Consider the following 27,799-nt stretch of genomic DNA (forward strand, 5'->3'; position numbering starts at 1 on the left):
CATCATTGGGAAGAGAGGCCCCTTTGTCTTGCAAACTTTATATGCCCCAGTACAGGGGAAACACCAGGGCCAAGAAGTGGGAGTGGGTGGGTAGCAGAGTGTGTCGGGGGGAGGGTATAGGGGACTTTTGGGATAGCATTTGAAATGTAAATGAAGTAAATACCTAATAAAAAATTGGAAAAAACCCTCCAGAACACTGCCTTTTTTGTGCTTAGCAGGTTGCCTACTGTTCACTTGTTGTCAGGGTTTTGTTTTGTTTGCAGGGAGCAGTACAGGGTTGTACTAAGTAGCTCAGGCTAGCTTTGAAATTGCCTCTTGAGTATTGACACAATAATGTATGTGACCACACTTAGCCAGCAGATTAATTTCTTGAAATATTGTTTCCTATAAAAGAAGGACAATATTGTCAAGATTCATTCCTAGCATTATGATCTAAAATATTTTTCAAAGCTCTTTACAGGAAGAGATCATTTCAAGCTAAAATATTTTCCACGTTGTACATTAGTATGAGCTATTCCAATTACTCTCCTTGCCTTTTGTTTTCCCCCATGTCCTTCGGTGATCTGCTGAGGCAGAGACCCTTCTAATAGACCTCGTGAATACCTGCACTGTTAAAGAATGTTTGGTATCTGGTACTTACCATCTATTCAGGTTTTTTCCCTTATGTACTTTGTTTGTGGGTGGGGTGGCCGAGGCACAAAGAATATTCTCAGCTTGAAGCACACAATGACCTTTAGCCTTGTTTGTAATATTACCACTTATTATCCTCACACCATCCTCTCATAGACAACTCTGTGTTGTCTTCTAATATATTTGATGTGCGCCTTTTATTTTTGTATGTTCTTGTAAAATCTGTTCTGTCTGCATGCATGGTACTCCCTTAAGACTTTTCCTTCATTTTTCACTTATTATACTATGTAGAGATTTATCCATGGTGCTAAGTGTGCATCTAATGTGCAGCTTCTACCCATTCTAGAAGCAGCACAGCCTTCTAGACTGTATATGGCAATGGATTGCCTATCTACTTCCCAGGGATGGACGCACAGCTGGATCCCGTGTAATCCTTTTTACTAAGAAGAGGGCCACCACCAGTCTCCTCACACAGTGTTCAGTCCTCTGCCTGTGGAAAACTCCCTGGGGCTCTCTTCCCAGGACAGGTGGTGCTGGAGCACTTGAAGTTCTGTTTGAGCTGTTTTCCCCTGATCTTCACTCAGGAAGGTACATCCCTCCTAGTCCTCTATGATTTACCTTTTAGATTTGGGTCTTTAATTCCCCTTATATTGCCTTTGTATACAATGTGGGTTTCGTGTCTCTCGATTCAGTGAGTCGGTTTCAGCCTGTTCTTTTCCTTCTTTGCTTCACAGTGTTGTTTATGTGTGTGTCCATTCTGCCTCTGGGCTGGCTCCCCCTCCCTCCCCCTCCCCCCGAAACAGACTTTTAGAAAATGATGTAGCCAGGGCTTGAACTCAGGAGTAGAACACATGACTAGCATGCCTAATGCTGGGGGGTGTGGGGGGCGGGTTGAATCCCTAGTGCTGCAATAAATAAATAAATAAATAAATAAATAAATAAATAAATAAGCAAACAGAAAAGGAAGAGGGGGAAACTGAAGAGCCTTCAGTGCAGGGTGTTTATTGAAACGGAGATGAGAAGGACTCTGGTAAGAGAATGCCACCATGACTGGCTGGGGATTCATCTGTCTGGGGAGGCTGAGAGGCAGTGTAGAATAGGTTGCTGTCAGGAATAAATTCCTACCACTTCACTTCCTCCAACATTTGCGTGATGCTCTCCATGGTGGTGGTGGTGGTGGTGGTGGTTCTGGGAAGCCAGTGCCTGCAGGGTGGGCAGAGCAAGCAAAGACTGCACACAGGGTTGCAGTAAGAAGCTACCTGGGCTGGTAACTGTCAAAGGTGGATTATCCATGCTCCAAGTTTTATTCCATCACTTCATGCCTTTATTTTTGTATCATTATCTGAATTTTCAAACTGTAAACTACTGCAGTTTTATAAGCAGTCTTTGTAAGCTGGAGCAGATAGTTCTTTCCTTGTATTTAAGATGTCCTCTAAATCCAGAGGGCATCTTAATAAATTTAGAGATTTAGTTTTTCAAGACAGTGTTAGGTTAAATCCATATGTTTCATATATGTATACACACACACATATAGTAAGTGGAATTATTCTAAATAAAAGCATGCAGATGTCATGGGCTTTGGTTTGATTAATTTGAGGAAGGTTTGGTACTCTTATCATATCAGATGAATTATTCTGAGTCCTTGCCACACAAGGCTGAGGTCATGAGCTGGATCCCAACACTCACATAAAAAGCCACCATGTTTGAAATCGGTACTGGGGTAGCAGAGATGGGCAGCGTCATGGGCTCACCAATCATCCAGTCAAGTCTTGTTTGTGAACCCCAGATCCCAGTGAGAGGCCCTGTCACACACACACACACACACACACACACACACACACGACAGACGTTCTTAAAAACAACACCCCCCACCCAATACACTATTGTTCCATTGACCAAACATGCAACATACACCAGCTGATATGTGGCCCCCAACACACATATAGCAGAAGAGTGTCAAGTCTGGGCTGAATCAGAGAAGATGCACCTAACCCTCAAGAAACTGGAGGCCCCAGGGAGTTTAGAGGTCAGGTGGGGTTAGGGGTGGGGACATCCTCGTGGAGACAGAGGGACGGGGAAGAAGTATAGGATGTGGAACAGTCAGTGGGGTATGGGGTGGGAGAATAAAATCTGGAGTGTAAAAAACAGTAATAATAAAAGAAAAGATGTCTCTCCATCTAGTCACGTGGTTATCTTTTATTAACATTTACTTTTTTCTTCCTTTATGTACTGTGTATTTTTACTATTTATTGCCTTTTATAGTCATTGTGGATGATACACAATTGTCTCTCAGTATCTGTAGGGATGAGTTCCAGCACCCCTGAAAACCCTAAAATCTATAGGCGCTCATGTTCCTCAAACAAAGCAGTATATACTTATACTTGAGTATAAGCCATTTCCTCTTATATCCTTTAAACTTATATCCTCTAAACTATTTGTACACTTAATGCAATGTGACCATTATGTAAATAGTCATTACAGTATATTGTTTGGGAAATAACAACTAAAAGAGTCTGTATAGACTTAGGAAAGATACATTTTTTTCACTGCTAAATTTTTTCAATCCATAGTTGGTTGAATCTGCAGACATACAGCTAACTCATGGATTCAGAAAGCCAATTATGTTTTAAACTATATCGCTATGTTACTTTCTTCTAGTGAAAAGAAATGTCACCGATTCTTATATATTGGCACTACAGACAAAAATCTTGTGAACTCTTGTATCAGTTCAAACATTGCAACAGCAAGAAACTTAACGCAATTCTTCACTGTCACAGTGAAGAGGAAGAAAAGATTGTTGCTGATCTCAAATGAACTTGGTTAAAGTATTTGATTACGCTTGGAATGGAAGATTAACAAAACTTTTAGGAAGACAGAAAAAAGTAGAGAAGGTACTTAGCTAGGTAGGCGGACTACATAAGAAAAAATTTTAATTCAGGCCATTTAAGAACTAACGTGTGTGTGTGTGTGTGTGTGTGTGTGTGTGTGTGTGTGTGTGTGTATTGATCAAAGCTACTGCATTCCCTCCCATCCCCCACCTCCCAACACTTTTCCCTCCCACGAGCATGCACTCTTTCAGTGCTGCTGGCATGTGCATAGGTGTAGGTCACCTTCTGAAGCACAGGTAGCCTTGCACACATCTTATACTTTTGTGCTTTTATAATGACGTATAATGTTCTCTGCAATCTTAGCTATAGCCTACAAATTTTGATTTTAATGTTTTTACCATTAAATTCAAATTTCCTGTTTGTTTAAGGGCTATTTGTCATAAATGTTACTTATCTCCCAAACAAATGGGAAGCTTAAGTCATGAATTTGCTATTTTCTTATTGTATTGCAATATAATTGGAAAACTCTACTAGAATTTATGAAATTTACGAAACCTTACTTTCTAACCTAACATGTTCTGTTCTTTAATGCTTATTTTTCCCCATGATTTTCTACCACTTGTTAGGCTGGTAGAACTTGAGGCTAACTCACTGGTATGCATTAATAATGATGGCTACATCTTCTTGTCCATCTTATATATATATGTAAATGGTTAACTATCACTTTTGATAGCTTGCATTTCTGAATTTTATTTTCTTAGCTATTAGGACTACCACACCAGTTTTCTTTCAGTTCATATTTGCTTTATATATCATTTCCATTTTTCCATATCTCAATCACTACCCATGATGTGTGTGGTTCTTTGTGTGTATGTGTGTGTGTGTGTGTGTGCATGATGGAAGGGGTACCTAGAGATTCAACTAGGGCCTCACAAATGCTAGGCAAGCAAGCATTTGTCCACAAGGTGCACCTTCAGCTCGTAGGTGTGAGTCTTAAGAGGTGGTTATTCCTGAACTGTTAACAGCTAGAACATAAATGCAAATGAGAATCTCTGTCTTTAAGTGATATATTTTAGCATGTTCACATTTATTATAATTACCCCGTTTTAAAGTTTGTTTCTGCCTTTTAGTTTTTACCATTTACTGTTTTATTTCATTTTATCTTTTCTTTTCTCTTTTAGTATTACCTGAGATAGGATCTTGGAACATATAGATTCATACATATATGAATATGTGAATTGTATATCTATATGTCATTATGTACCTCAGTTTAGTCTCAAACTTACAGGACTCTTCCCGCCTCAGCTTCCTAAGTGCTAGAATTATAGGTGTGTTTTACTTTTTATTTTAATAAAACACTCTTAACGATTATGATACCACAATGTTGGTAAAATCAGTTTCCCCCCAAAGTTCAATTACAACATTTCACTTTACCGTAATAATCTTAAAGAAGATGGAAGTTTTCCCTACTTTTTGGAAGAATAACTCACCTCATTCCACAATTGTAGTTCTTGTTCTGGCTGCAATCTTTGAGGTGATATTGGCACACCTAAAAATAAAGTTTTGAATATACATTAAAGTTATTATATTATGTTTCTTTTTCAAATTAATTATTTCTATGCAATTCCTTTTCAGATTCTGGTTGTCTTTTTTTTTTTTTTTTTTTTTGCTATAAATTACTACCAAGCTAATTCAACTAGATATGTCATCATTTGACCTTATATAAAAAGTCATGTTTAACAAAAACATCCCAGTGACATAGTGGGGAAAATACTCTCATGAATCGCCTTTATCTTTACATAAAAACTTATTTGAATGCTCATAGCTGCCTTTTTATTCAATTTGCCTGAAAGAGGAAACAATCCAATAATATATGCAAAGCTATGATAAGCAATTCAAATTCATAATGTCCTTAATCCTCATGCCAAATTTCCCAGAGAAATATTATTTTTATTGTTATTATTATTATTATTTCTAACTCATGAGAAGAAAACAGGAGCAAGCTGATTTGCCTAAGGCTACCTAAATAAATAGGTAGCAAGAACCATGTGCTTAGTTTTGTTTTATTTTAGAGACAGAGTCACTATGTCTCCCAAGCTGCCCACAAATCGCAATCCTCCTGCCTCAGTTTCTTGAGTGCTGTAATTACAGATGTGTACATCTGTGCTTGGTTTCAATGAATATTGGCAAACATCTTTGACTGACTATAAATTCGGATGACTCCTATTTTCCTTAAGTCTTCTACTTTATACTCAATATTGGCTCAAGCTCTAGCAGGCTTTTCCTATTATTATTTAAGTTATAATAATAATCACAATTAATGACACTTTCTGTGTTATTGACCTAATTATGCTGTGTGTGTGTGTTTGCGAGTGCATGTGTGCACCGATCACATGTGTGCACATGCCTGTGTGCCCTAGGACTCAAACCAAGGGCCATACACATATAAGACTTTTCACTAGCAATGACAGCCCTTTCTGTGGTGGTGAGATTTACAAACAACTTAGAAGCATTATATAAAGAGCTGGCTAAGTTCAGAACCTGGTGGGACCCCTTGTTAAGAGCCCCCTTTTATGGAACCCTCTTCTATGGAAAAGTCCTTCACACTCTTGAGTGATAAATTGCTCTCCATATCACAATCATTCACATCAGGCCACAGTTGCCCGATGAGTCACACATTCTGAGCTCTTTCTGCTTCTGCGAAAGGATTCATCTGTGATTTCAAATCTTCATGTCAAGTACTTGGAGATCTCACTGATTCTGAGATTCCATTTGACAGGCATTTCTGTCACTTATTTATCTTCGTTTTATGTTTGAGTATTTGTCTGCATGTGTACAGGTGCACTCTGCACAGGTCTTGTGCGTGAAGGGGCCATCAGATCCCGTGGAATTGGAGTCACAGACAGCTACAAGATCCCATGTGGTTGCTCGGAAACAGAACCCAGGTCCTCTGCATGAGCAGCAAATGCCTTTAACCTCTCAGCTAATTCTCCAAAGCTGGCATTTCTGTTTAAAGAATGCAGTGTTCTGGTCCCAACTCTTCTCCACCCCAACACAGAATGAAGTCTCCAACTCAGCTGTTCCGCATTAGAGCCAGTCCTCACCGGCCCATACTTCCACTGGGAGGATGACTCTTTCCAAACCCTAAGTATTCAGGAGCCACTTGGAACTTGCCATTGTGTTTAACAGTTCTAACCACTAATATCAAAATAAAAAGGGAGGGGGGGTGCTCTTGTGGCCCTTCTGCAAGACACAGAAGCACAGTCTTGGGATATGATGAAGCCCCACATCAAAATGGTTTGCTATAGTTGATAGAAATCCATGGTCATTGGACTGAACCCTAACACAAGGACATGGCCTTTTCTCTCCCGTTTTCTGACTGTTTACTAGAGTCGATACAATGTTCTTGTTAAGCCACCTGGTGGCATAATCTGGTTTCTGCTGGGTTAAGTTGTAAAGAAAGGAGATTTATTTAGTTCACAGTTTTGGAAACTGAAGGTCTAAGCTCCAACCTTTGGTGAGGGCCTTGGGGGTGGATAGAGAACCAGCTAGAACAATTGTGTAATGAGAGACCAAGCCAAAGGGCAGGGAGGAGCCAATCTCAGCTTTAAACAATCCACTCTCCAAGGAACCAGAGTTCCAAGGGAACACCTTTAATCCCTTCTGAGGGCAGTGTCCCCAATCCCCCACCTATGTCCCACTAACCCCACTTCTCAAGGTTTCATGATCTCTCAGTTATCACACTGAGAACCAAGATCCAAAAGCACTCACTGGCTTTGGAAGGTACACTCAACCCATGTCACCTTGCATGCAGGCCTTACACCTCGCTTGAAGAAATCAGTATTTGTACTGCTATTCATATTCCCCCAAACAACACCACTATTCTCTCCTAGGTCACTAGAATGGCAGCTTCTCCTCATCTTTAGCGAGGTGTTTCTACTTACGAGCTATGTAGGAAAACAGACCTGATTATTGTAAAGGTGGCACCAGCGATCTCCCAAGCCCTTCCCTGAAGAGTTAGCATCTGAGAATCAGTTACTACTAATTGAAGGTTTCCAATCAGTCAATGAATGAAAGCATTAAGCAGGGAAGACATGCTTTAAATCAGTCTTGGCTGTGATCTCTTACCGCTGCAGGCAGAGTCGAATGACTGGCAGACACCCAAAATGTGTTCCTCTTTATGAGAAATTTCCCTCTTCAAACATGTTCTCTGAGTGAAGTGTTTCCACCCTGCAAGTCTGGCTTCTCTTTATCATCTTACCATCTCTGTCCTCATGTACTCTGCTCCTGTTTTGTTTTGCTCTGTTTTGTTTTTTTCTTTGCTAAAGATGATACTTTTTCCGACACTTGTTTTCTTCTGGTTTTATGACATTTGTTTGTGTCATTTTTAGATATAGCTAGATACACCTATGTACTGATCACTCTTGTTAGATCACCTCCAACTTTTGCTGATGTATATGCCATGCATGTCCCTACCCCCACGTTGGGGACTAATGCAGATTACACTGGCTATTGATCCCCCCTCTCCTCTGCCTGACCTCACTACATTTTTTTTAATGAAATTTGTTTTGTTTTGTTTTTTCATGTCTGAAAGGGAATGAAGACAGAAATGCGAAGTCGGGGCACTTCCTGAGAGTGAAGGGAGCCTTTTGCTTGAATAATATCAAGGTTACTTATGATGGGATAGATCAGCCAGCGGATTTGCTTTTTTGGAAATAAAACTAAAGGCTCATCTATTTTTTTTTTTTTAGGAACCTATGGACCACTCAGTTATCCAAGTCAGTCATTTCCTATAGCTGCAGAAGCTATCACAAGCCACTTGCATGCAACCTGCATAGAAAACATAGTTTCCCCCACTAACAAAACAATCTTTATAGCTGTAGTTACCAGGACTGGTTCCATGGCTAAGAGCACTGTGAATTCTTCCAAAGGGCCTGGGTTTACTTCTCAGAGCTTACAACCAGCTGGAACTCTAGTCCCAGGGTATGCCACACCCTCTTCTGACCTCCTTGGTCACCAGGCACACAGGTAATGCACAGGCATACATGCAGACAAAACACCCATATATCTTAAATAAATAAATACAAATAAAGACTATGGTTATCTGGCTACAGGGAGTTATCTACTATTGCCTGGCTGCTGATCTCTTTGCAATATATTAAATAAACCTGACTTCTTTTTTTTTATGATCACAATAAAGAATTTTAATGATATTCAAAGAGTCCCATCTGAATTCTTTAAAAAGAAAACAAAGAACCCTTATAGTTATTTTCTTCCTTAAGAAGGTAAATGAAATTATCATTCTATTATTTCTAATAAAGTATTTAAGAGAGAAAAGGCTAATTTAGCTTGCATAAATCATGGTGAATCACTACTACACAAGAATAATATGCTACTGTGTGGTTGCCACCTTGCTATTTGTTTTTTCTTTATTTCAGAGGACAACTGTGGGTCCTGGGGATTGAGCTCAAGTTCTTTTTTTCTTTTCTTTCTTTGTTTTTTCTTTCTTGCTTCTCTCTCTCTCTCTCTCTCTCTCTCTCTCTCTCTCTCTCTCTCTCTCTCTCTTGAGACAGGGTTTCTCTCTGTGTAGCCCTGACTGTCCTGGACTCACTTTGTAGACCAAGCTGGCCTGGAACTCACAGAGATCCATCTGCCTCTGCCTTCCACGTGCTGGGATTAAAGGTGTATTCCACCACACCCAGCCTTAAACTTTGATCTTCATGCTTGGTAGTAGGCACCTTTATCAGATGGGCTATCATACTGTCCCCGCCACCGTCTCATTTGAACAGGCTTTCAGACAAGGGAGCCTGTTCTCCTTCAATGTCTCAGGAACAAAAATTAAAATGATGAAATGAAGGCAACAAAGACAGGCTAGGAAAAGAATACTCGTCTCTGCCCAGCTCTAATTTAAGGGCTGGCTCATCTATGAGCTTCCACAGTTCTCTGCGGTTGTGATGTTTTAAATCCTCAGCATTTCTAAAAAATGAACAGCCTACTGTCCTGGGCAGCACCCGGAGAATTCACATTTGTAACAAGGCAGTGTTTGGAATTTAAAGGACCCTCAGAAAGCAGGAATGAATGACAGCCCCCCTCCTCCGCCCCTACCAGGTTACCTGGTAACTAAATGTCCTTGACAGAATCAAGGGATACAATTTGCTCTGCCACTCATCTGGACCTCCCTCCCTGGTCTTGCTTTTCTTGTTTACTGGGAGCCACATTCGGGACGTCCCTGTTGTCATCAAATCCTACCTGCCTTGCCAGCTTTAAGTGCCCATCACTGGAAACCCGGATAAGCCTCAAGTGCTCCCTTCAACTTTCTGTGATGAGAACTCTAATCCTGAAAACCTGTAAGCCCGGGTCTCTGCTCCACTTTGTAACTCAACAGCCCGCCTCCGAGGAGGTGCAGTGCAGCACAACTTTATCTTGCCTCGGCAAGGGGAGCAGCGGACCTTTGTTTCAACCATCAGTCCCTCCAATAACTGCAATGAAAGGGAAAATGTTTTAATTTTTTTTTTTTTTAATTCCCGCTATGGAGTCTGCAGCCCGCCCTGCGCCTTCCTCAGCCGGAGACCTGCAGTCCTGGGCCAGATCCTGGCTTCAGTGGAAGGTGGATTTTAGAAGCCCAGAGAAGAAGCAAGGAAGGTCGAGGAGAGAAATCGGTGCAGTGGCAGCCTGAGGGGTCCCGTGAGGTGGTGGTGGTTGGGGGGGGGAAGCGGTATCTTACCTTTGCAAGCGTCCGCACAGCAGGCGAGCAGCAGCAGCAGTGACAGGAGAGGAGATGCGGTTGCAGCAGCCAATTGTCCTGCAGACAGCCCTGGACGGTGACCCGCTGCTCGCGACATCTCCTTCCCTCCAAGCAGCTCTGGACTGGGGACCTGGTACCCTGTGTTGTGCGGGTGTTTTAGCTGTCCCTCAGCGTCTCCCGTGCGCCTCCTCTTGCTGAGCTCAGACACCAAAGTGACCATCTCCGCGCGCCACCAACTTTTAAATCTGGCGCACACGTGGGCTGGGCTGGCGTGGTCTCCACGCGTGACCTCGTCGCCCCTGGCTCCCTGGCATCACCCGGACCTGCTGCCGCCCCCGCAGGACACGCGCTCCCTGGCCGAGTGTCTGACTCAGGACACCATGCAGTTGGCTCTGAGCTGGAGAATGGAATTAAACCATGGCGGTCCACTCCCACCTGTGGAAGGACTTGGGTGGGAGACGGAGGGGGTAGCAGCCTCCCAGAGCCTGAGATCAGGGTGGCCAAGTTGGAAGAGGTGGCCACACTCTCCCTTGTGTCCCCTGAAATGACACAGTATACCCAGCCGGCCCATTTGTCCCCCTGCTGTCTAGGCACCCTTCCCTTCTTTCCCTGGGATGCACAACGCCCAATGCCCAGGGCATCAGAGTGATGCTTTCACCACAATGTGGGTGAAGATGATACCATCTAAACCTCCAAATGCCTGCAAAGTCCGAATCCATTCCTAGAGGCAGTAAAATGGTGCTGAGGAAAGGGGAGGGCTTGTGCTTGGGTGCAGTTGCAGAGGTTAGAAGGTGGGGCACCCAAGGCTCAGGTGGCCATTCTGCCCTTAAGGATGCTCTTCTCTCTAATTTACTTTGGAACCTCACTTCCGCTATTCCCATACTCCAGGAACCAACCTCTTAACAGGACACTGAGAAATACAACTCTAATTTCCTTCTGCAGAAAAAAAGGGCATCTGATCTTGTTTAACCTCCTTTTGAAAGGCGAGGAGCTCGGAGGAAAGGGCAGGACGGAAGCACATTGCTGTTTTTGAACGGGGCATCTTGGGGTCATGTAGCCACGGACTTTCTCATGCAATTTCATTTAATATTCATGACATATCTGCAGTGTAAAATTCTTTTTAAGAAAGAAAGAAAGAAAGAAAGAAAGAAAGAAAGAAAGAAAGCTGGAGAGATGGCTCAGCGGCTAAGAGTACTGACTGCTCTTCCTGAGGTCCTGAGTTCAATTCCTAGCAACCTTTCTTTCTTTCTTTCTTTCTTTCTTTCTTTCTTTCTTTCTTTCTTTCTTTCTTTCTTTCTTTCTTTCTCTCTCTCTCTCTCTCTTTTTCCTTTCCTTTCCTTTCCTTTCCTTTCCTTTCCTTTCCTTTCCTTTCCTTTCCTTTCCTTTCCTTTCCTTTCTTTCTTTCTTTCTTTCTTTCTTTCTTTCTTTCTTTCTTCTCTTTCTTTCTTTCTTTCTTTCTTTCTTTCTTTCTTTCTTTCTTTCTTTCTCTCTCTTCCTTCCTTCCTTCCTTCCTTCCTTTCTCTTTTTCAGATTTATTTATTTATTTTATGTATATGAGTACACTGTTGCTGTCTTTCTTCAGACAACCTAGCCTGGGAAGGAGCACGGACATAGGTTTCTTCCTCACCTCGGTTTCCTGGCGTCTGGCATGAATGTGTGACCCACTATAGTATAAGCAAGACAGGTCCTTTGAGGGAATCACAATTTAGTAGGAGGACCATTTACCTTTAGGGAACTAATGGTAAAGTACTGCAAAATCATACCCAAGAGCTGCACAGTTCTAGGGAGAATGGGCTGTCATTGGGAATACAGAGAGTAGTAGGATGAAACCCTGAAGATCAATGAAAAGAACACTGGTTACTATTTTTAAGTTAATTTTATATAAGAAACCATTAGAAAGGCAAGATCATAAGGAGTTGATGGATGAGAACATATTTATTGAAGATTTCTTGCATTTTGATTTACTCCCAAAGCAATACATGGATTGATGCAATTGATACACTGTATCTAAGGGACCTAGGGATGGGTTAGGGGGTCAGGAGACAGGAACGTTGTGTCTCATTTCTCCCAGAGGTTTCTGAGAGATCCCAGGTCTCATCAGCCAGTGTGGTATGAGTTTCCCATGACCACCCAGTGCTGTCTTCACCACACCCCACCTCCCCCCAGTGCCAGGAATGTCAAAGGAAATGCATGCTTGACTTGAGCTGGGCTGCTCTGAGTGCTCTCAAATGTGTTCCTGCTGCACGTGTGTGAGAGTGTTCTGAGGTGTATACCTAGCGGCGGAGTTACTAAGTCAAAGGGGATGACCTAGTTAAACTCTATTCTAAATAGTCTTTCAAACGGTTACACTAAGACTTCCAGCAACAGAAAATGAAGTCCGTGGAAAAATCTCTGCCAGCCGGGTGGGTGTGACAGGGTGGGTGTGGCATTTCACTGTGGATGTACTTTAAAGCTCCTAGTTTATCAATGAGACTGGCTGTCTTTTTAAAAGCCTATTGGCCATCATTGTTTCTTCTTCAATGAACATCCATTGATCTCTTTCACCTACCCCTTTGCTTGGGAACTTTGTATTTCCATTGATTTTACATGGAGACTTTAAGCATTGTGGAACCTTTATTGGTTTAAACACAGCAGGCATTTCCTTCCTACTTGTGGCTTCTTTACTATCTTTATATGAGTTTATATTTTTAAAGATGTGTTTAAGGAAGCAGACTCTCAGGTCATGTCATTCTGAGATGTGGATATTAAGACAAGGTAAATGGGTGAACAGGGGCAGGTAGGCTCTTATTTCCCTATGAGCAAAGATCAGGAATAAATCATTAAATGGAAGGTGTGTGTGTGTGTGTGTGTGTGTGTGTGTGTGTGTGTGTATCCAGGTCAGGATTATATCTCAATTTCTTAAAAAGAAAGAAGTCAGGACTAAATATGATGACAGGTTGGATACTGACAAGTTTTGCAACTTAGAACTAAAATATATCAATTTTAATATGAATCCAACTTTTGATGTGTATTGTATATTTGATGTATATTTTGATGTATATTTTCTTTTAATCTCTTCTAACTTTCTCCCCTTCCAAAGTCAAGGCTTCCAACTTGGAAGGATTTTTGGATGGATGCTTCTGTACTGGAAATCACCCCCCACCACCACCACCAGAGAAAGACTTTCCAGAAGACGATCAAAGCCAGTATCTCTATAATGAAGACACCACCTCAAACAAGACTGTTTCATGCAACTACAGATCAGCCGGAGACTGAGTGCACAGGACAACTAAATGTACAAAAGGCGGGGCTAAACATCTGTCACTCAATCAGCACTTGGGAAGCTAAGGCAGAATTCCAGCGTGAGCCTAAACTAACCAGACCATGTCTCAGGAAACAGTAAACCAAAGTAAAACCAAGCCACTAAAGTACAAGAAATACAAGACAGGGAGGCAGGCAAGCCAAGTAGGTCATTGCTGTTTAAGAATTCCCACAGTAGGGTAATTAATGTTGGTGAGACAGTAAGGCACAGAACTGTGAGAAATATCACATCTTCTGCAAGAGGGAAACTTTGCCTCCTTTTGGTAATTACTGTTAACAGTCACTTTAAGCACTTTCCAGAAATAATAAGCCATGCTATTCAAAGCCATTCCCTGTGGAGTGATTTTCATTTTCATCCAATGTATGTAGCAGTAGTATGCCACAGAGAACAGTTGCAATTGAGAGGCCCATGTGAGAGTCCAGAGCCACCCTGGCTACTGTTCTGCACAAGGGGCTGGTTTGGGGTTTCTTGAAGTCAGCTGGCATTTGTGGGTAGGTGTCTACTTATTGAATTCCCTGTGTCGAGGTCAGAGCAGGTTGAGATATAGCAGAATGAAGTTATCACAAGGGTATGATGGCACTTATAATCTCAGCTGTCAGAAGACTGAGGCAGGATAAGGAGTTCAAAGCCAGCTTAGGCTACATAGCAAGCTAGCCTGGGAGAAGGAAGAGAGAGAGGGAGGGAGAGAGGGATGAAGAAAGAGAGGGAGGGAGGCAGGCAGACAATAAGAAATGTTAAAAGAGCAAAGACGCAGTTGTTGCTGGTTGATGCCCACAAGGCTTGCTTTTCACATTATAGATGTTCTGAGTGTAAAGCCATTATAACAGGCACAATGCATTGCTAATTTGAAACACCGAATTAAAACACTCCAATCTGTTGAAAGCAGCCTCTTTCCTCTGTTACTTAAGTTGCAATTAGAATATTAATACACACTAATAAAAGATTTATTAGGTTTTTCTTGACACATTTGTGAATCACATCCGGATAAGGCTGGCAGGTAAACAGATTCTTGTAGGTTTATGAGGTTTTATAAAAATCGGACCTAAAATTAAATGATAGCTATGAAAATACAAAGAAAGATAGAGTATTTTTTTTGTTACAGAATACATTGCATTACCATTTTTAAATGGCTAAACTGACTTTTAATCCACCTAAAATAAATGAATTTTTATAGTCCCTAAAATGTCTATTATTATGAAAATACATGAATTTCTTATATGGACATGTCCAGATTAAGACTTATTGTGTATTAGCTGAATGCAATTGAAAAGGGGAAAAACAGTATAATTTGACATCTTTAAAAAGTTAAAATAAGAGATCTGGAATGAATTTCTAAATATAGAAACAAGCACAATATAAGTGGATGTCAGAAAAGAGGGTCACTACTCATTTAATCTCAGGTGTTTTTATCTTAACTCAGCTTTTTAAAGTAGACTAGAGAGACATGGATGCTATAAGCTGTGTGTGTGTGTTTGTGTGTCTGTGTTCCCATACATGTGTCAGGCTGCTCTAAGTTAAGTAACTCTTGCTATTATTTTAAGATGTTTGTGTTCTAATAAAATTAAGATTAGCCAATTTTAAGATTAGCCAATTTTGAGAGGTTTAGTCTTTGTTCATCTATAATCAAATTCTTTTTTTTTTTGTCAAAAATTAATCTGTGTGTGTCTCTAGTTTCAGAACTCCTAAGGTTAAGGCAGAAAATCATGAGTGCAAGTCCAACTTGGGCTGTAGAGTATATTTTGGGCCTTGCCTAAACCTTTTTCTGTTTTTATCCAGCAGTGTGATTTTTGATGGATGCTAATTTCAATGTTATCGAATCTCAACAATAATTTAAAAGTTTGTGTACAAAAAGACAGGACTGGGATAAGTTCTAGGACAGCCAGGGGACATAAAGAGACTTTGTCTCAAACTCACACTTGAGAACACATGGGGACACACACACACACACACAGGGACACACACACAGAATAATTTAAGAGATAAAGGTTTCAGAATTGCAAATTTGAAGTCTGCCCAGGTTTACCAAAGAGTTTAAGGCTAACCTGTCTTAAAACAAACAAACAAACAAACAAAAAACAGAAAAAATTTAAAGGCTAGGGATATAGCTCATGGGAAAAGTGCTCAGCAAGGAAGGGCCCCTGTTCCTTAATCCCTGCCCATCCCCCTAAAATAATGAAAAAGAAAACCACACAAAAACCATTTACTTCTTCATCTCTTGGCTCAACAGCCCTGTGCAGAACCTGTTGGTCCTTAAAATCAGCTCGAACTGCTTTCTCTCACCGTTCTTGCCTCCTATATTTCTTTTCTCTCTCATAATAAAAATCAACAAATTGTTGACACGTCAGCATTATTTTCTGTCTTAGTTGACTTTCAATGCTGTGGAAAAGGCCAGCAGCACCTCGGGAAGAAGGACGGGGCTTATTTGGTTTACATGACTCAGTCACAGCTGCGATCATTGTCGGACGCTGGGGCAGGAACTGAAACAGGATAGAAACCTGTAGACAGGAGCTGATGCAGGGGCCACAGAAGTGTGCTGCATGCTGGCTTGCTCTCTGTGGTCTGCTCAGATTGTGGTTGCAGACATCCCAGACCACCTGACTAGGAATGACACCGCCCACAATGGGCTAGGCCCTCCCATTTCAATCATGAGTTAGAAAGAAAGCCCTGACAGACACACCTCGAGGTTAATGTTATGCAAACAATTTTCAGATGAGGGTCCCTCTTCCCAGATAACTCTAGCTTGAGCCAAGTTGCCAAAAAATTGGCCAGCCAGGTTTCTCATGGATCTTCAGAGAACTGTGCCAGCAGAGGGTGGGGAAAGCATTCAAGGTTTTCCTGTGACAATCTGCCTTCTTGATGACGTCATCCTTCCACAATCTCCTGAGAGTAAATGGCACCCTCTTTCCACTCTGCATTCCTATCTTCCTTGAGTTGCTTTCTTTGTTCTCTGAAAGACTTACCACCCGCTGGTAGACGGTGATATGCATGCGTGCATGTCTATGTATGTGAATGCATCTACTTGACATGTGCATTGTCGCCTTCTTCCAGTAGAATGAAAATTCCAATTCTGGGGTTTACCTCTTTTACTCTATATCACTTTCCTAGTGTTTCAATATCTCAAGGTTTTGGTAGTGTTTGAAGCTTAGCTTGTGGTGGATACTGCATGCTATATGTAAATGAACAAGGAAAATAACTGAATTTATGATATTTTTATTTAAGCTTTATGCAGCCTTTAAGTGCATGTGCACATGCGTGCACACACACCCCCACCATATAAATTATGGCATTTCCTTACATGGTATGGAAATGAGAAGCAAGCCATTTCTCTGCTTCTCCCTGGGTTCTACTTCCTACTGTGTTTTAGGCCATCTGAGAAACCTGGAATTGATAATACCAATCATATAAAGTGAAAACAAACATAGACACCTTGTTAGGAACTGGGGTATTTAACCAGGAGAGCAGGAATTAGTAAAGTCCTACAGCTGAATCTTATGGAGACATTTTCTCAGTTGAGGTTCTCTTCTTTCAGATGAGTCTAACTTGTGTCAACTTGACCTAAAAACTAGCCAGGACATCAATGAAACATCCTTTTTTTGTTTTATTATTGAGAGAGAATCTTAAAATAGCTCTAACACAATATCAAAACCAGGAAATAGGTATATTAGTCCAAGTCATACAGTTTATTAAGATTTTTTTTTTGAGACAGGGTTTCTCTGTATAGCCCTGGCTGTCCTAGGACTCATTTTGTAGACCAGACTGGCCTCGAACTGTAATTGTCCTGCCTCTGCCCCCGAGTGCTGGGATTAAAGGTGTGTGCCACCACTGGCTTATTAAGATTTTAATTGTACATACATGCTGTGTTTGTACCTGTGTGCAGAGTTCATTTTCATCATATGTGTAGATTCTTTTCAAACAACAACAAAAATACAAATGTTTTATTTAACAGTTGCAGATTATCCCATGGGCTAAGTAGTAGAGGTTCAGGACCCAGCAGCAAGGTCAGCACAGCCTCTGAGCCTCTCTTTCTGACTCCAATAGGGCAAGCACATCACCCTCTTCAACAGGCCTCTGGCGTTTCGGATGATAGAGAAGCTGGTGTCGTCCATAAATTCCACATGCACCTGCATGCACTGTCTCTGTGAAACAGTCCTGCCCAGCACCTCAGTTAGCCTGGCTAGCTTGGTGGGCTGCTTGAAGCTCAGGTTGACCTGGCAGAGAGCATTATGTATAGATTCTTCTAACCATTTTTATCTCCTAACATGTGAGTAGACTCACCCATTCTGTTTTATGTACATGAGTACATTGCAGCTGTCTTCAGATACACCAGAAGAGGGCATCTAATCACAACTTCATGGTTGTGAGCCACCATGTGGTTGCTGGGAATTGAACTCAGGACCTTGGAAAGAACAGTCAGTGCTCTTAACCACTGAGCCATCTTTCCATTCACCCATTTGAAGTAGATTCAAGGCCTTTCAGGGAATTTACTAACATGTGAAACCATTGCTTTGATTAGGATCCTTTCATTATTCCAAAGGTGGCCTGCCACAGTCTCAGTTTGAAAAACAAAACCAAAAAAACCCCAAAACCCCGAAAAAACCAAAAAACCCAAATGCCCATTCCCACTGCCAACCCAGGCAGACTGTAATCTATTTTCCATCTCTGTATGTTTGCCTTTTCTGGATATGTTATACAGAGTGATTGTACGGTATATGCTTTTAAAGCAGGACTCCTTCGCATTTCATGATATTTTTGTGGCTCATTTCCATGTGGTGTTGATAGAGACCTCATTCCTTCTTATAGCCCAGTAATAACTTTATCCTATGCACAGCCCATGTTTCGCTCTTCCATTCGCTCTTCCATTCATCTGCTGAGGAATATTTTAGGTGTTCTTTTTCAGTGACTGTAAATGACACTTCTATGAACATTTATATGTACAACTTCTGAGCATATGTTTCTTTACTCTTCTTGGATAGTCCACTAGAAAAACAATAAGGGAAGTATATGTGGCACTTTAGAAGAAACTGTCACACTGTTTTCCAACATGTGTCATCTTATACTCCTGCCAGCAATACATGGGGGTTTTGACTTTCCTGTCCCTTACTAACTCTCATTATTCTATTCATTAATCACAGCCATCTTAATGAGTATGCCCAAGAATGCTCTTCAGACCCATCTATGTTGTGTATGGGTTAGTAGCTCTTTCTTCCATAGTTTCTTTATTATTCTATTGGAGGAGTGTTTCATTTTAACAAAAACATCACTTTTCTACCCATGAGCAATTGAGTGCCTTTCCATTGGGGGACATTATCAGAGAGACATTGTAAATATTATTGTACACATATTTTTTGTGAGTATATGCTTTGGATTGCGTTTTTTGAGGCTAATTTTCGGAAGTGAGATTGCTCGGTGACAGTATTTTTGTGGCTCATTTACATGTGGCATCGATTGAGACCTCATATCATTCTATCATATGCACAGCCAATATTTCGCTTACCCATTCATCTGTTGAGGAATATGACAGTAGATGACAGTAGATATTCACTTGGTGTTTATTCTCCCAGCAAAGAGGCGCAGGAGTTCTATGTGCCTATACCCTTAGGGACTTCCAGCATTAATCTTTGTAATTTATGATTTTCTAATTTATTGCTCTTAAAAAATGGCATTACACACATGCCTTTTCTATGTGCCCTTGTCAGTTAGGAATAATGCTAAGCTTTGTGGAGGACTGGGCCAGGGTTGAGGTTGAGTTAGATGAAACAAGAGGCCATGAATGGGCGGTTGTGTAGCTGACAGATGGAGGCCCGAGGGTTCATTTAACATCTCTCTGTAATTCCGTGATTGAAATATTCATAACAAATAAAAGTTGAAAATGCACAGGCATATTCTATAAAAGGAACTAAGTAGAGTGCCAAGCCAACCTTAATACTCCATCGTGGAACATGTATAATCTAAAATAACGGTCTTAGAACGCAAGTCCGCATGGGTGCTTTATAGAGCACACAATTTGTCCTTCAAATGAGTCTCACTGGAGAGGATATTGCTGATACACCCAGTCATGTCATGTGACCTGATGCTTGTTGAGGGAGGTTTGAAAAGTGAGCAAATGTTGTCATTTAGAGATTCTTGTTTTAATCTGAGTGAAAACAGAGATCCAGCTCCGGGGAGACCAGCTGTAGCAGACAGAGGTTTTGTTTTCTTTAGGGGAAGGTTAAGGAGGTGGAGTAATATTCACAGTTGCCCCATCCTCCTCCCTCTCTGGTGCTTTGGGATCCCAGGAGCATGAGACTTTTCTTCACAGCATTGTAATCAAATCTTATTAAATCACTGCCATTACCGGCAGCATCATTCATGGGCCACAGATAAAGAAACAGTTTTGGTGGGGAATAAGTTGTAGTTTTTTTTTTTAAGTTAGTTTTTAAAAAAAAAAAATCAGTGTTAGTGATACTCCACTTGCCAAACTTCAGTGTTCTTATCAATGAGCATTGCTCATCTAAAACACTGCAATCAGGACACTGGCTAGCCAGTCACCTAGGATAGTGGACTACCCTAGCTCTGATGAGGTCAGAAAATAGCTCACTCCAAATGTCATTTCTAAAAGCACACTCTCCTCTTGGGCTGGGGGGAGGGAAGGCTCCCATTGCCTGCCCATGCCTTTGCCTGCAGATTTCACTTCCCAGTGCACAAAGTCCCCATTTAAAACTCACAATGATATCAAGTGGATAATATCAAATTTGATTGAAGTTTTCATTCTGCCATAGTCTCCTTTGAGGGGGTGTGATTTCCTAAGAGCCAGTACAATTCTCTAGGCAGATAGGCAATTCTCAGCAGATAGAACCGAACTGTTCCTTCAGACATTGTTAACTGCAAAATCTTGCTTCATTTTCTATTCACTTCTGACTCTTACACATAGAAGAAAAAGCTACACTCAAGGAAGGCACACGGCTCCAGACAGTCCTGAGTGCCTGTATCTCCCCAAAGTGAAGGACTCTTAAACATCAGAAAATTATTCTCTGGTGAATTATATTAAAAATTGGATCAATGAGACAGCTATTTCTACATGACTGTCTATACCAGAGCACTAGTAACTTGAAAGGGAAGTTTCACAGTTTATAAAAGGTTGTCTCAGGAATGAACTTTCTGCACATTTGTGTATTTTAAATGCCTCTGCTTCAGCAACCATCATCCAAAAATATTTACCATCTCTCCTATGTCCTCCAGATCACAGGAAAGCCCAGGCCAAGGCTTTGAGTATTTTCTTTGCATCTTTGAAGATGCCACACCCAAAGCAAGATTAAGCTGCAAATCCACTAAGTGTGGGTCTCCAGGACGACGGGTAGCATTTAAGACAACAAAGCAGACTAACCGTGGTCATCTTTCAAACTGTTCTTGGAGCAGTGATTCTTCAAACTCAGCTTACCTGTCCAGATGGTGTCCACGTCTTGAGAGTCACAGCAGATTAGCAAATGGGCAAAACAAACGGTCTCTCAGAAAACAATCCTAAGGCTGCTGAGGGCAGTTCCTCTTCAGGTGAAATCTCCCCTGTGTGATCCAAGCCTGCGTTATACAACGATGATGGTGATAGAGGCCACAAACCTGTGTCTGCAATTTTGAAGTCAAAAAAGCTCTCACCAGCTTTCCTAATGCATCCAGCAGTGAAACTCGACATGACCTGAATTCTGGTGGCAGAGCATAGCCTGAAAATGCAAAGACCATTCAGGGCCTCTACTTATGTCAGTTAGTGTGAATTTTAACACAATGGTTGCATAAATCTTAATGTATCTGTTACTGGGTTCTTCCCTTAGGCGAAATAAGGGTGGTTGTTGTTATAGAACATTGTTAATGTGTGATATTGATTATAGGATACATATTATATTTAAATTATGAATTTGGAAACACACCTGACATAAGAGCTTTAAACAAGAAACTTACAGACTTGAAGATTTCTTTTAATAGAAACAATAATGAGGTGCTGGGGAGACAGCTCAGTGGTTAGAGCACTTGCTGCTCTTCCAGAGGATCTAGGTTCGGTTTCCAGCACCCACATGGTTGCTCATACAATCTCTAACTTCAACTAGAGGGGATCCAGTGGCTAGAACATGTCCGGTTTACATGTGGTGCATATATATGCAAAACAAAGCACTAATACACACAAAACAAATCAAAAGATGTAAAAGAACAACAACTATGGGAAATCTTGCATTCTAAAGTTTGATATCATCCATATGATTTAAGTATACATTAAATTTTATCTTTCTACATTTGCTATCATAACATCAACACTTCCTAATTTCTCAGGGTATTTTTGCCCTGGTTATCTATTTAAAGAGAGGGGATGAAGAAACAGGTCCTTTAGTTAATTGTTCACTACTTTTACCTTCCTTTTTAGGACACTAATTTAAACCAGAATTTAAATAACATCAGTATGTGTGTGTGTGTGATAGATAGATAGATAAAGATATTTTCCTGAATTTTTCTTAAATGTAAATATCCTTAGTGGTTTGCATTTTAAAAGGATGGCATATATTTTGTTCAGTTGTATTGATTCAACTAGATCATTATAATATTTCAGGGTCTTAGTGACCAGTGGTTTTTTTTTTTTAAGATTTATTTATTTATTATATGTAAGTACACTGTAGCTGTCTTCAGACACTCCAGAAGAGGGCGCCAGATCTTGTTACGGATGGTTGTTAGCCACCATGTGGTTGCTGGGATTTGAACTCTGGACCTTTGGAAGAGCAGTCGGGTGCTCTTACCCACTGAGCCATCTCACCAGCCCGTGACCAGTGTTTTTGAACAAGATTCTAGATTACTAAGAAAATGACAGTGTTGATTCTTCTAAAAGCACAAAATGTATTTCTTTGTCTCAAAAGTGTAGTATGTTCTTTTCACTTGCTAGACAATTTTAAAACTTTGAGCACAATTTAAATGTAATATTATTTCCCTTCTAAATAAGTAGTCTCCAACTGTTTTCTGCCCCCAGAACACTTAAGGTAGGTTAAGTATTTCTTCTAGTAACTATAATCTACAAAATAGCTATTTTCATTCTGTCATCTCTGGCTCCCATGCCTCAGGTCCAACAGAGCAAGGCAGTAAGCCAGTTCGATTTTTATTAAAATGCCAACACATTTTGTGTTGCTCCCATCAGAGATTCTGGATGCTCACTTTCTGTAGAATCCTATTCCCCCTGCTCTAGTGCATGCTTTCCCTGCCGTGGTGCAGAGCCAGGGCAAAGGGAATCAAGAATAGACTAGGAGACAGAGAATAAAGACTCCAGTCTTGGGAGTATGTGGACTTACACGTCCCATTACACGTTTTTGAATTGAGTCTTCCTAGAAGTTGTGGCCCTGCATCGTCTTGAAACCTCTAGGCTGGACTTAATCTAGGGCACATATAGGTGCTGATGGGGCAAGAGATGGGTTGCCATGGTCTCAGCTTCACACCCTCTCTGTTCATGCTTTATTCCTGGCATCATAAAGACAACCAGCTTTACACAGGTGTAACCAGACACCACCTCACCCGGCTCTGCCAAAGACTTCCTGCTCTGTGCTCTGGAGAGTTCTAGATGCTTCAAGGGTGGGTGACACCCAACTGTGTACAATATAAATGCTCTAAGCTTAGATAGTCATTAATATTCTGAAAAGAAATATCCTAGGCAACAGGGTGATGGAGGGAACGCTCCTACTGAGACTAGCTAAACCTGCCTCTTTGTTCAGCTGTACGTAATAATCCTGACTCCTGGCCTATCCATATGCCATAACCCCACCCACTTGCTCAGCTGTATGCAAAAAGCCCACCTCCCTGCCAACTTATATAATAAACATGCTAAGATGCTGGGATGCTGTGTTCCCCACCTGAAAGCCCAGACCATCTTATTCCAGTCTCTCTCTCTCTCTCTCTCTCTCTCTCTCTCTCTCTCTCTCTCTCTCTCTCTCTCTCTCTGTTCTTCATTTTCTCATACCCCTAGTCAGGTTTCCAGGACTCACACATCATAGAACTCCAAAGGTTACTATTTCCAAACTGTTGCCTAGTTCACAGAGGATGGATATTAACAGCAACAGAAGAGGTGCAACAGGGCTGGGACCTATTGTCTTAGCTGGGGTTTCCATTGCTGTGAAGAGACACCATGACCAAAGCAACTCTGAAAAAGGACATTTAATTGGAGCTGGCTTACTGGTTCTGAGGTTCAGTCTGTTATCATGGTGGGAAGCATGGCAGCATCCAGGCAGGCATGGCACTGGAGAAGCTGTGAATTCTACATCTTGTTCTGACGGCAAACAAATGAGTGGTTTCCTGGCTTCCAGGCAGCTAGGTCGTGGGTCTTAAAGCCCATCCCCACAGTGACACACTTTCTCCAACAAGGCCACACCTCCTAATAGTGCCACTCCCTGGGCCAAGCTTATTTAAACCGACACCTATTGCCACAGTTACTTGATAGTTACAGGGAGAGGCATAAGTGTCTACCCTTAGTATAGCTTTGTTCCCACTGGGAACCCCTGGCTACCAGTGACTACAGGTGAATACCAAGCTATTCAATAATGCCACATGTCAGGTATATAGGAGACCTTATCCAAGTCACCCTTTACCCTTGTGTATGCTCTGCTTAAAGCACAGAGAACACTCAAGAAGAACAACAATACTTCTGAGTGCCAGGTACCCCTAGGCACTGTTCTAGGAAGGGCAAATAAGTTAATTCTTCTATATGACTACTTTGTGAGGTGGCTACCTAAGGACTTGAAGCCATCTAAGTTCCCTCCTCCCCTTTCCTTCGCCACAGTCGTGGGAGGTCCCACAGCAGCAGGCAGTACATGCGGAGAGTCACCTTCACATACCTGCCTCCTCCTGCCCCTCCAGCATGCTCCAGACATGTTCCCTAAGAATAGTTCCAGGAACATGTACTCTGTGAAGATATGAAGTGACAGGTTAGAAAGAAGGAAAAGAGAAATTAATACCCGTGAGAACTATCAACCAAGAATGACGGGGCACCATATACACACATCCAACAACCTCTCCTCAATGGTCAGTAACTCTGAGAGTATGCCATGCCATTTGTCCAGGTTCCCAGCTGCCTGCAGTCACTGCTGGATTAGACTACTTCCTTCACTGTCTCTTGCCCTGTAACCCTGACCCTCCCTACTACATCTATCAATGCTTCCTGTCCATCAAAGCTACTTACTCTTTAAATCCTTATTACAGGATTCTGGGGTGGGGTGGGAGTCTCAGACCAAGGTGTGTGATAATGTCAAGGGACTTACTAACTCTCCACTCTTACCTGGCAGGGCTGTTGGCTCCTCTCAGATATCCATAGAAAGTTTCTCCCACTTCCAGTGTGATCTTAACTACACCGTATTAAAGTCTCCTTGTATGAATGCTAACTTCCGCTATTCGACTGCTGGAAGCTAAACAAGTAATAATAGTTATTCAGAAAACAGTCTCGAGTGAGTGCCACATATCATGGACTCTGTGCTCATTAGAGCTAAGTAACCTGATTTGCACTAATTCTGGCAGAGGGTTTTCTCTTCTCCAGTATCACATTGTTGGATGTGATAATGGTTGTTGGATGTGTGTATATGGTGTGTGTCATTCTTGGTTGATAGTTCTCACGGGTATTAATTTCTCTTTTCCTTCTTTCTAACCTGTCACTTCATGTCTTCACAGAGTACATGTTCATAGAACTATTCTTAGGGAACGTGTCTGGAGCATGCTGGAGGGGCAGGAGGAGGCAGGTATGTGAAGGTGACTCTCTGCATGTACTGCCTGCTGCTGTGGGACTTCCCACGACTGTGGCGAAGGAAAGGGGAGGAGGGAACTTAGATGGCTTCAAGTCCTTCTCCCTTGACACCAGTTTCTTGACTCCTAGAACACGAGTTTGATTGTCAGAGCTAAAGAACAGTGGTTGTTGTAAGAGATGATAAAAAGGCAGGGAGAAATTACAGGGACCTGGGAAGGAAAGGGCCTCTTAACCCCAGGAGTCTGGTTAAAACTCTGGACAGGCAAGAGGCAAGAATTCCAACACAGTTAGCACCTGCTGGAGGTCTTTCTGCCCCCCCCCCCCCGGCAGTTTCCTGGAATGTCACCAGAAACCTCCCTTTACAGTAGAAGGTCACATCCAAACCCTGCTGGGTAACCCTAGTGGCTTCTGATTGTGATTCCATGGAAAACACACCTGGAGCCTCCCTATAATTTACTTATCAAGAGACGGAGAGACACAGAGAGAAAGGGCCAAAGTTTCTTGGGCATATTTTGAGGTGTAGCCTTCAAGCCATCAAAATGGTGTGTACAATACTAAGACAGTTCCTTATCGTTTTCCCCGGAGAGGCCTCCACACAGGCATCTGTGTGTAAAGTATCTGCTGACACATCTGTTAATAAACCGTGACTCTTTAAATGTGGGTGAGAAGCCCACACCCTTTTCCTGACCAGGATTCTCTTTATCTTTAAAAAAAAAAAACAAAAAACAAAAACAAAAACAAAATAAACCCTCAACTCCATTGCTTACTGGCTAGTCCTGAAATTCATTTTGTGCCAGAACCATGATTCCCAAGTTCACCTGCGTTGTGGTCTCTAACAGATCAGTGAGCCAGCTTAGGCTGTTCAGGTGATAGTGCAGAGCTGTGTGCTTGTCCCCTCACTGCTGGTAGTTGGAATCTGAATGTAGAGCAAAGGCAGAGCCAATGGATAAAAAGTCAAAATAAATAGGTATTGTGCTGGCATGACAGATGAGCTTATAATTTCCAAGAGTAGATGAACAGCCCTCTGAGTCCCTTATTTCTACTATAAATCAAGAATGGCTTTAGCAAAGCGAAATGAATACTCACAGCAAGTGATGAGCAGGGCCTGTAGCCTTGGAGTTAGCTGAGTAAACAGAATGACATTGACAGATCTAGTTAATAAGGGAGCCAGCAGATGAGGTTGGAAAGATACACCCCAAAGAAAAAAAATTATATTAAAAAACCTGAGTGGCCATTTGACATGACTGTGCTTACTGTCTCAAGACCTCTTCTGGGTCATCGTGAGGGACTTTTATGGAGAACAAACCAACATAAGGGGAAAACACAAGTAGCCAGGGCCTGGCTGGGAACTCGTGGGGATACTTCTGTATTATGTGTTTGATTTCCCTGGCAGTTAGTGCTACAGTAAGGAAGATGCAAGCTTTAAAAATAACCCCTTTCACAGAGTGGACTTATTTAGCCTTCCCCAGCAAGCGATATCTGAGCACAAAACACGTAGGGAAAGTGAGGAAGAACAGGTTTGACTTAAAAACAATATCAACATGTGTATAAAATGTAGTCAGATTTTTACAAGAGGCCTTTAAAGAGTTCTGGACCAAACTGAGGGGGCATTTATTTCAACAATATTAATCTCTCTCTTCTCTTTTCTTCTCTTTGGTGGTAGGGAGCAAACTCAGGGTCTTGTGAGTGGGAAGCAACTGCTTTATCACTGAACCACAGTCCTCGTCCTTAATATTTCCTAAAAGAATCATTGCGATGTCAGAGGTGGTCTATGCAAAAATACAGAAGCGCAGCTAAGAACAACTGCGGTCAGCAGAACCCATCATGGAAAGTTGTCCGGGGAGAAGCACCAACCCCCTGACTACAGAAAACCAATGTCCTCACTGAAGCATCACACTCTACTCGTGTGGATGGGACAATTAGCTCACTGAGATAGCCCTCCACCCTCACCCCTCCCGTGGTTCCACACCCACACCCAACCCCCACCCAGCTGGCCCCTGCACCTTCAAACTGGATGGCAGCACCCACACTAGCAGCATACGTGTAAAACATATGCCAAGGAAAACTTTGCCAAGGTTTACATACAAAGTGGGCCAGCTAGACTGTGAAGAGCCAGCCTCCAGAGAGAGGATGGCCAAGACACTCTGTTCCTAAACCATAATCTGTGAAATGGGATTAACTGTAACATCCAGTCTTGCTGGAAAAAGAACTTATACCCATAGATAAATATTGTCCTTGAAAATCACAGTAAGCATCCTTATGACCTTAAAAAAAAATCACCTGGACAAACCAACCAAGTGAGTGAACACACCTAACTTTGGGAGTTTCCCCGAGAGTCACTTAATGAATAGCACATTTATTGAAGCTATACAGACCGTGGCACACAGATGACTTGATTAACCCTGGGATCATGTGTTGAGAGATGCATCATTTAGGTAATTTTGCCACAGTGGCCAGAATTGTATACCCTTCTGCAGAGACCTGGGGTAGATGACTGTACCTCAGCCTTCTCTGTTGACTCAATCCCTTTCCTTACTTTTCAGTTTTATCTTGGCATTTTTCATCCC

General features: G+C 41.8%; 1 protein-coding gene across 2 annotated transcripts in view; it reads right to left on the reverse strand.

Annotated features, from left to right (window-relative positions):
* Nmu (neuromedin U) overlaps positions 1–10,410 on the reverse strand; it is a 30,628-nt gene extending 20,218 nt beyond the window's left edge. Inside the window, exons 1-2 of one of the 2 annotated variants that reach the window (XM_021162806.1) lie at positions 10,183–10,410; positions 4,949–5,007 (exon numbers count right to left, since the gene is read on the reverse strand). In XM_021162806.1, the coding sequence (XP_021018465.1) occupies positions 4,949–5,007; positions 10,183–10,300 (177 nt within the window). In that variant the 5' untranslated portion in view covers positions 10,301–10,410. The remainder of the gene's footprint in view (positions 1–4,948; positions 5,008–10,182) is intronic. The other variant, XM_021162807.1, reaches the window with a different exon arrangement.
* Positions 10,411–27,799: the final 17,389 nt, after the last annotated feature.

This window comes from Mus caroli, chromosome 5 (genome assembly GCF_900094665.2).
Source record: "Mus caroli chromosome 5, CAROLI_EIJ_v1.1, whole genome shotgun sequence".
Lineage (NCBI taxonomy): Eukaryota > Metazoa > Chordata > Mammalia > Rodentia > Muridae > Mus > Mus caroli.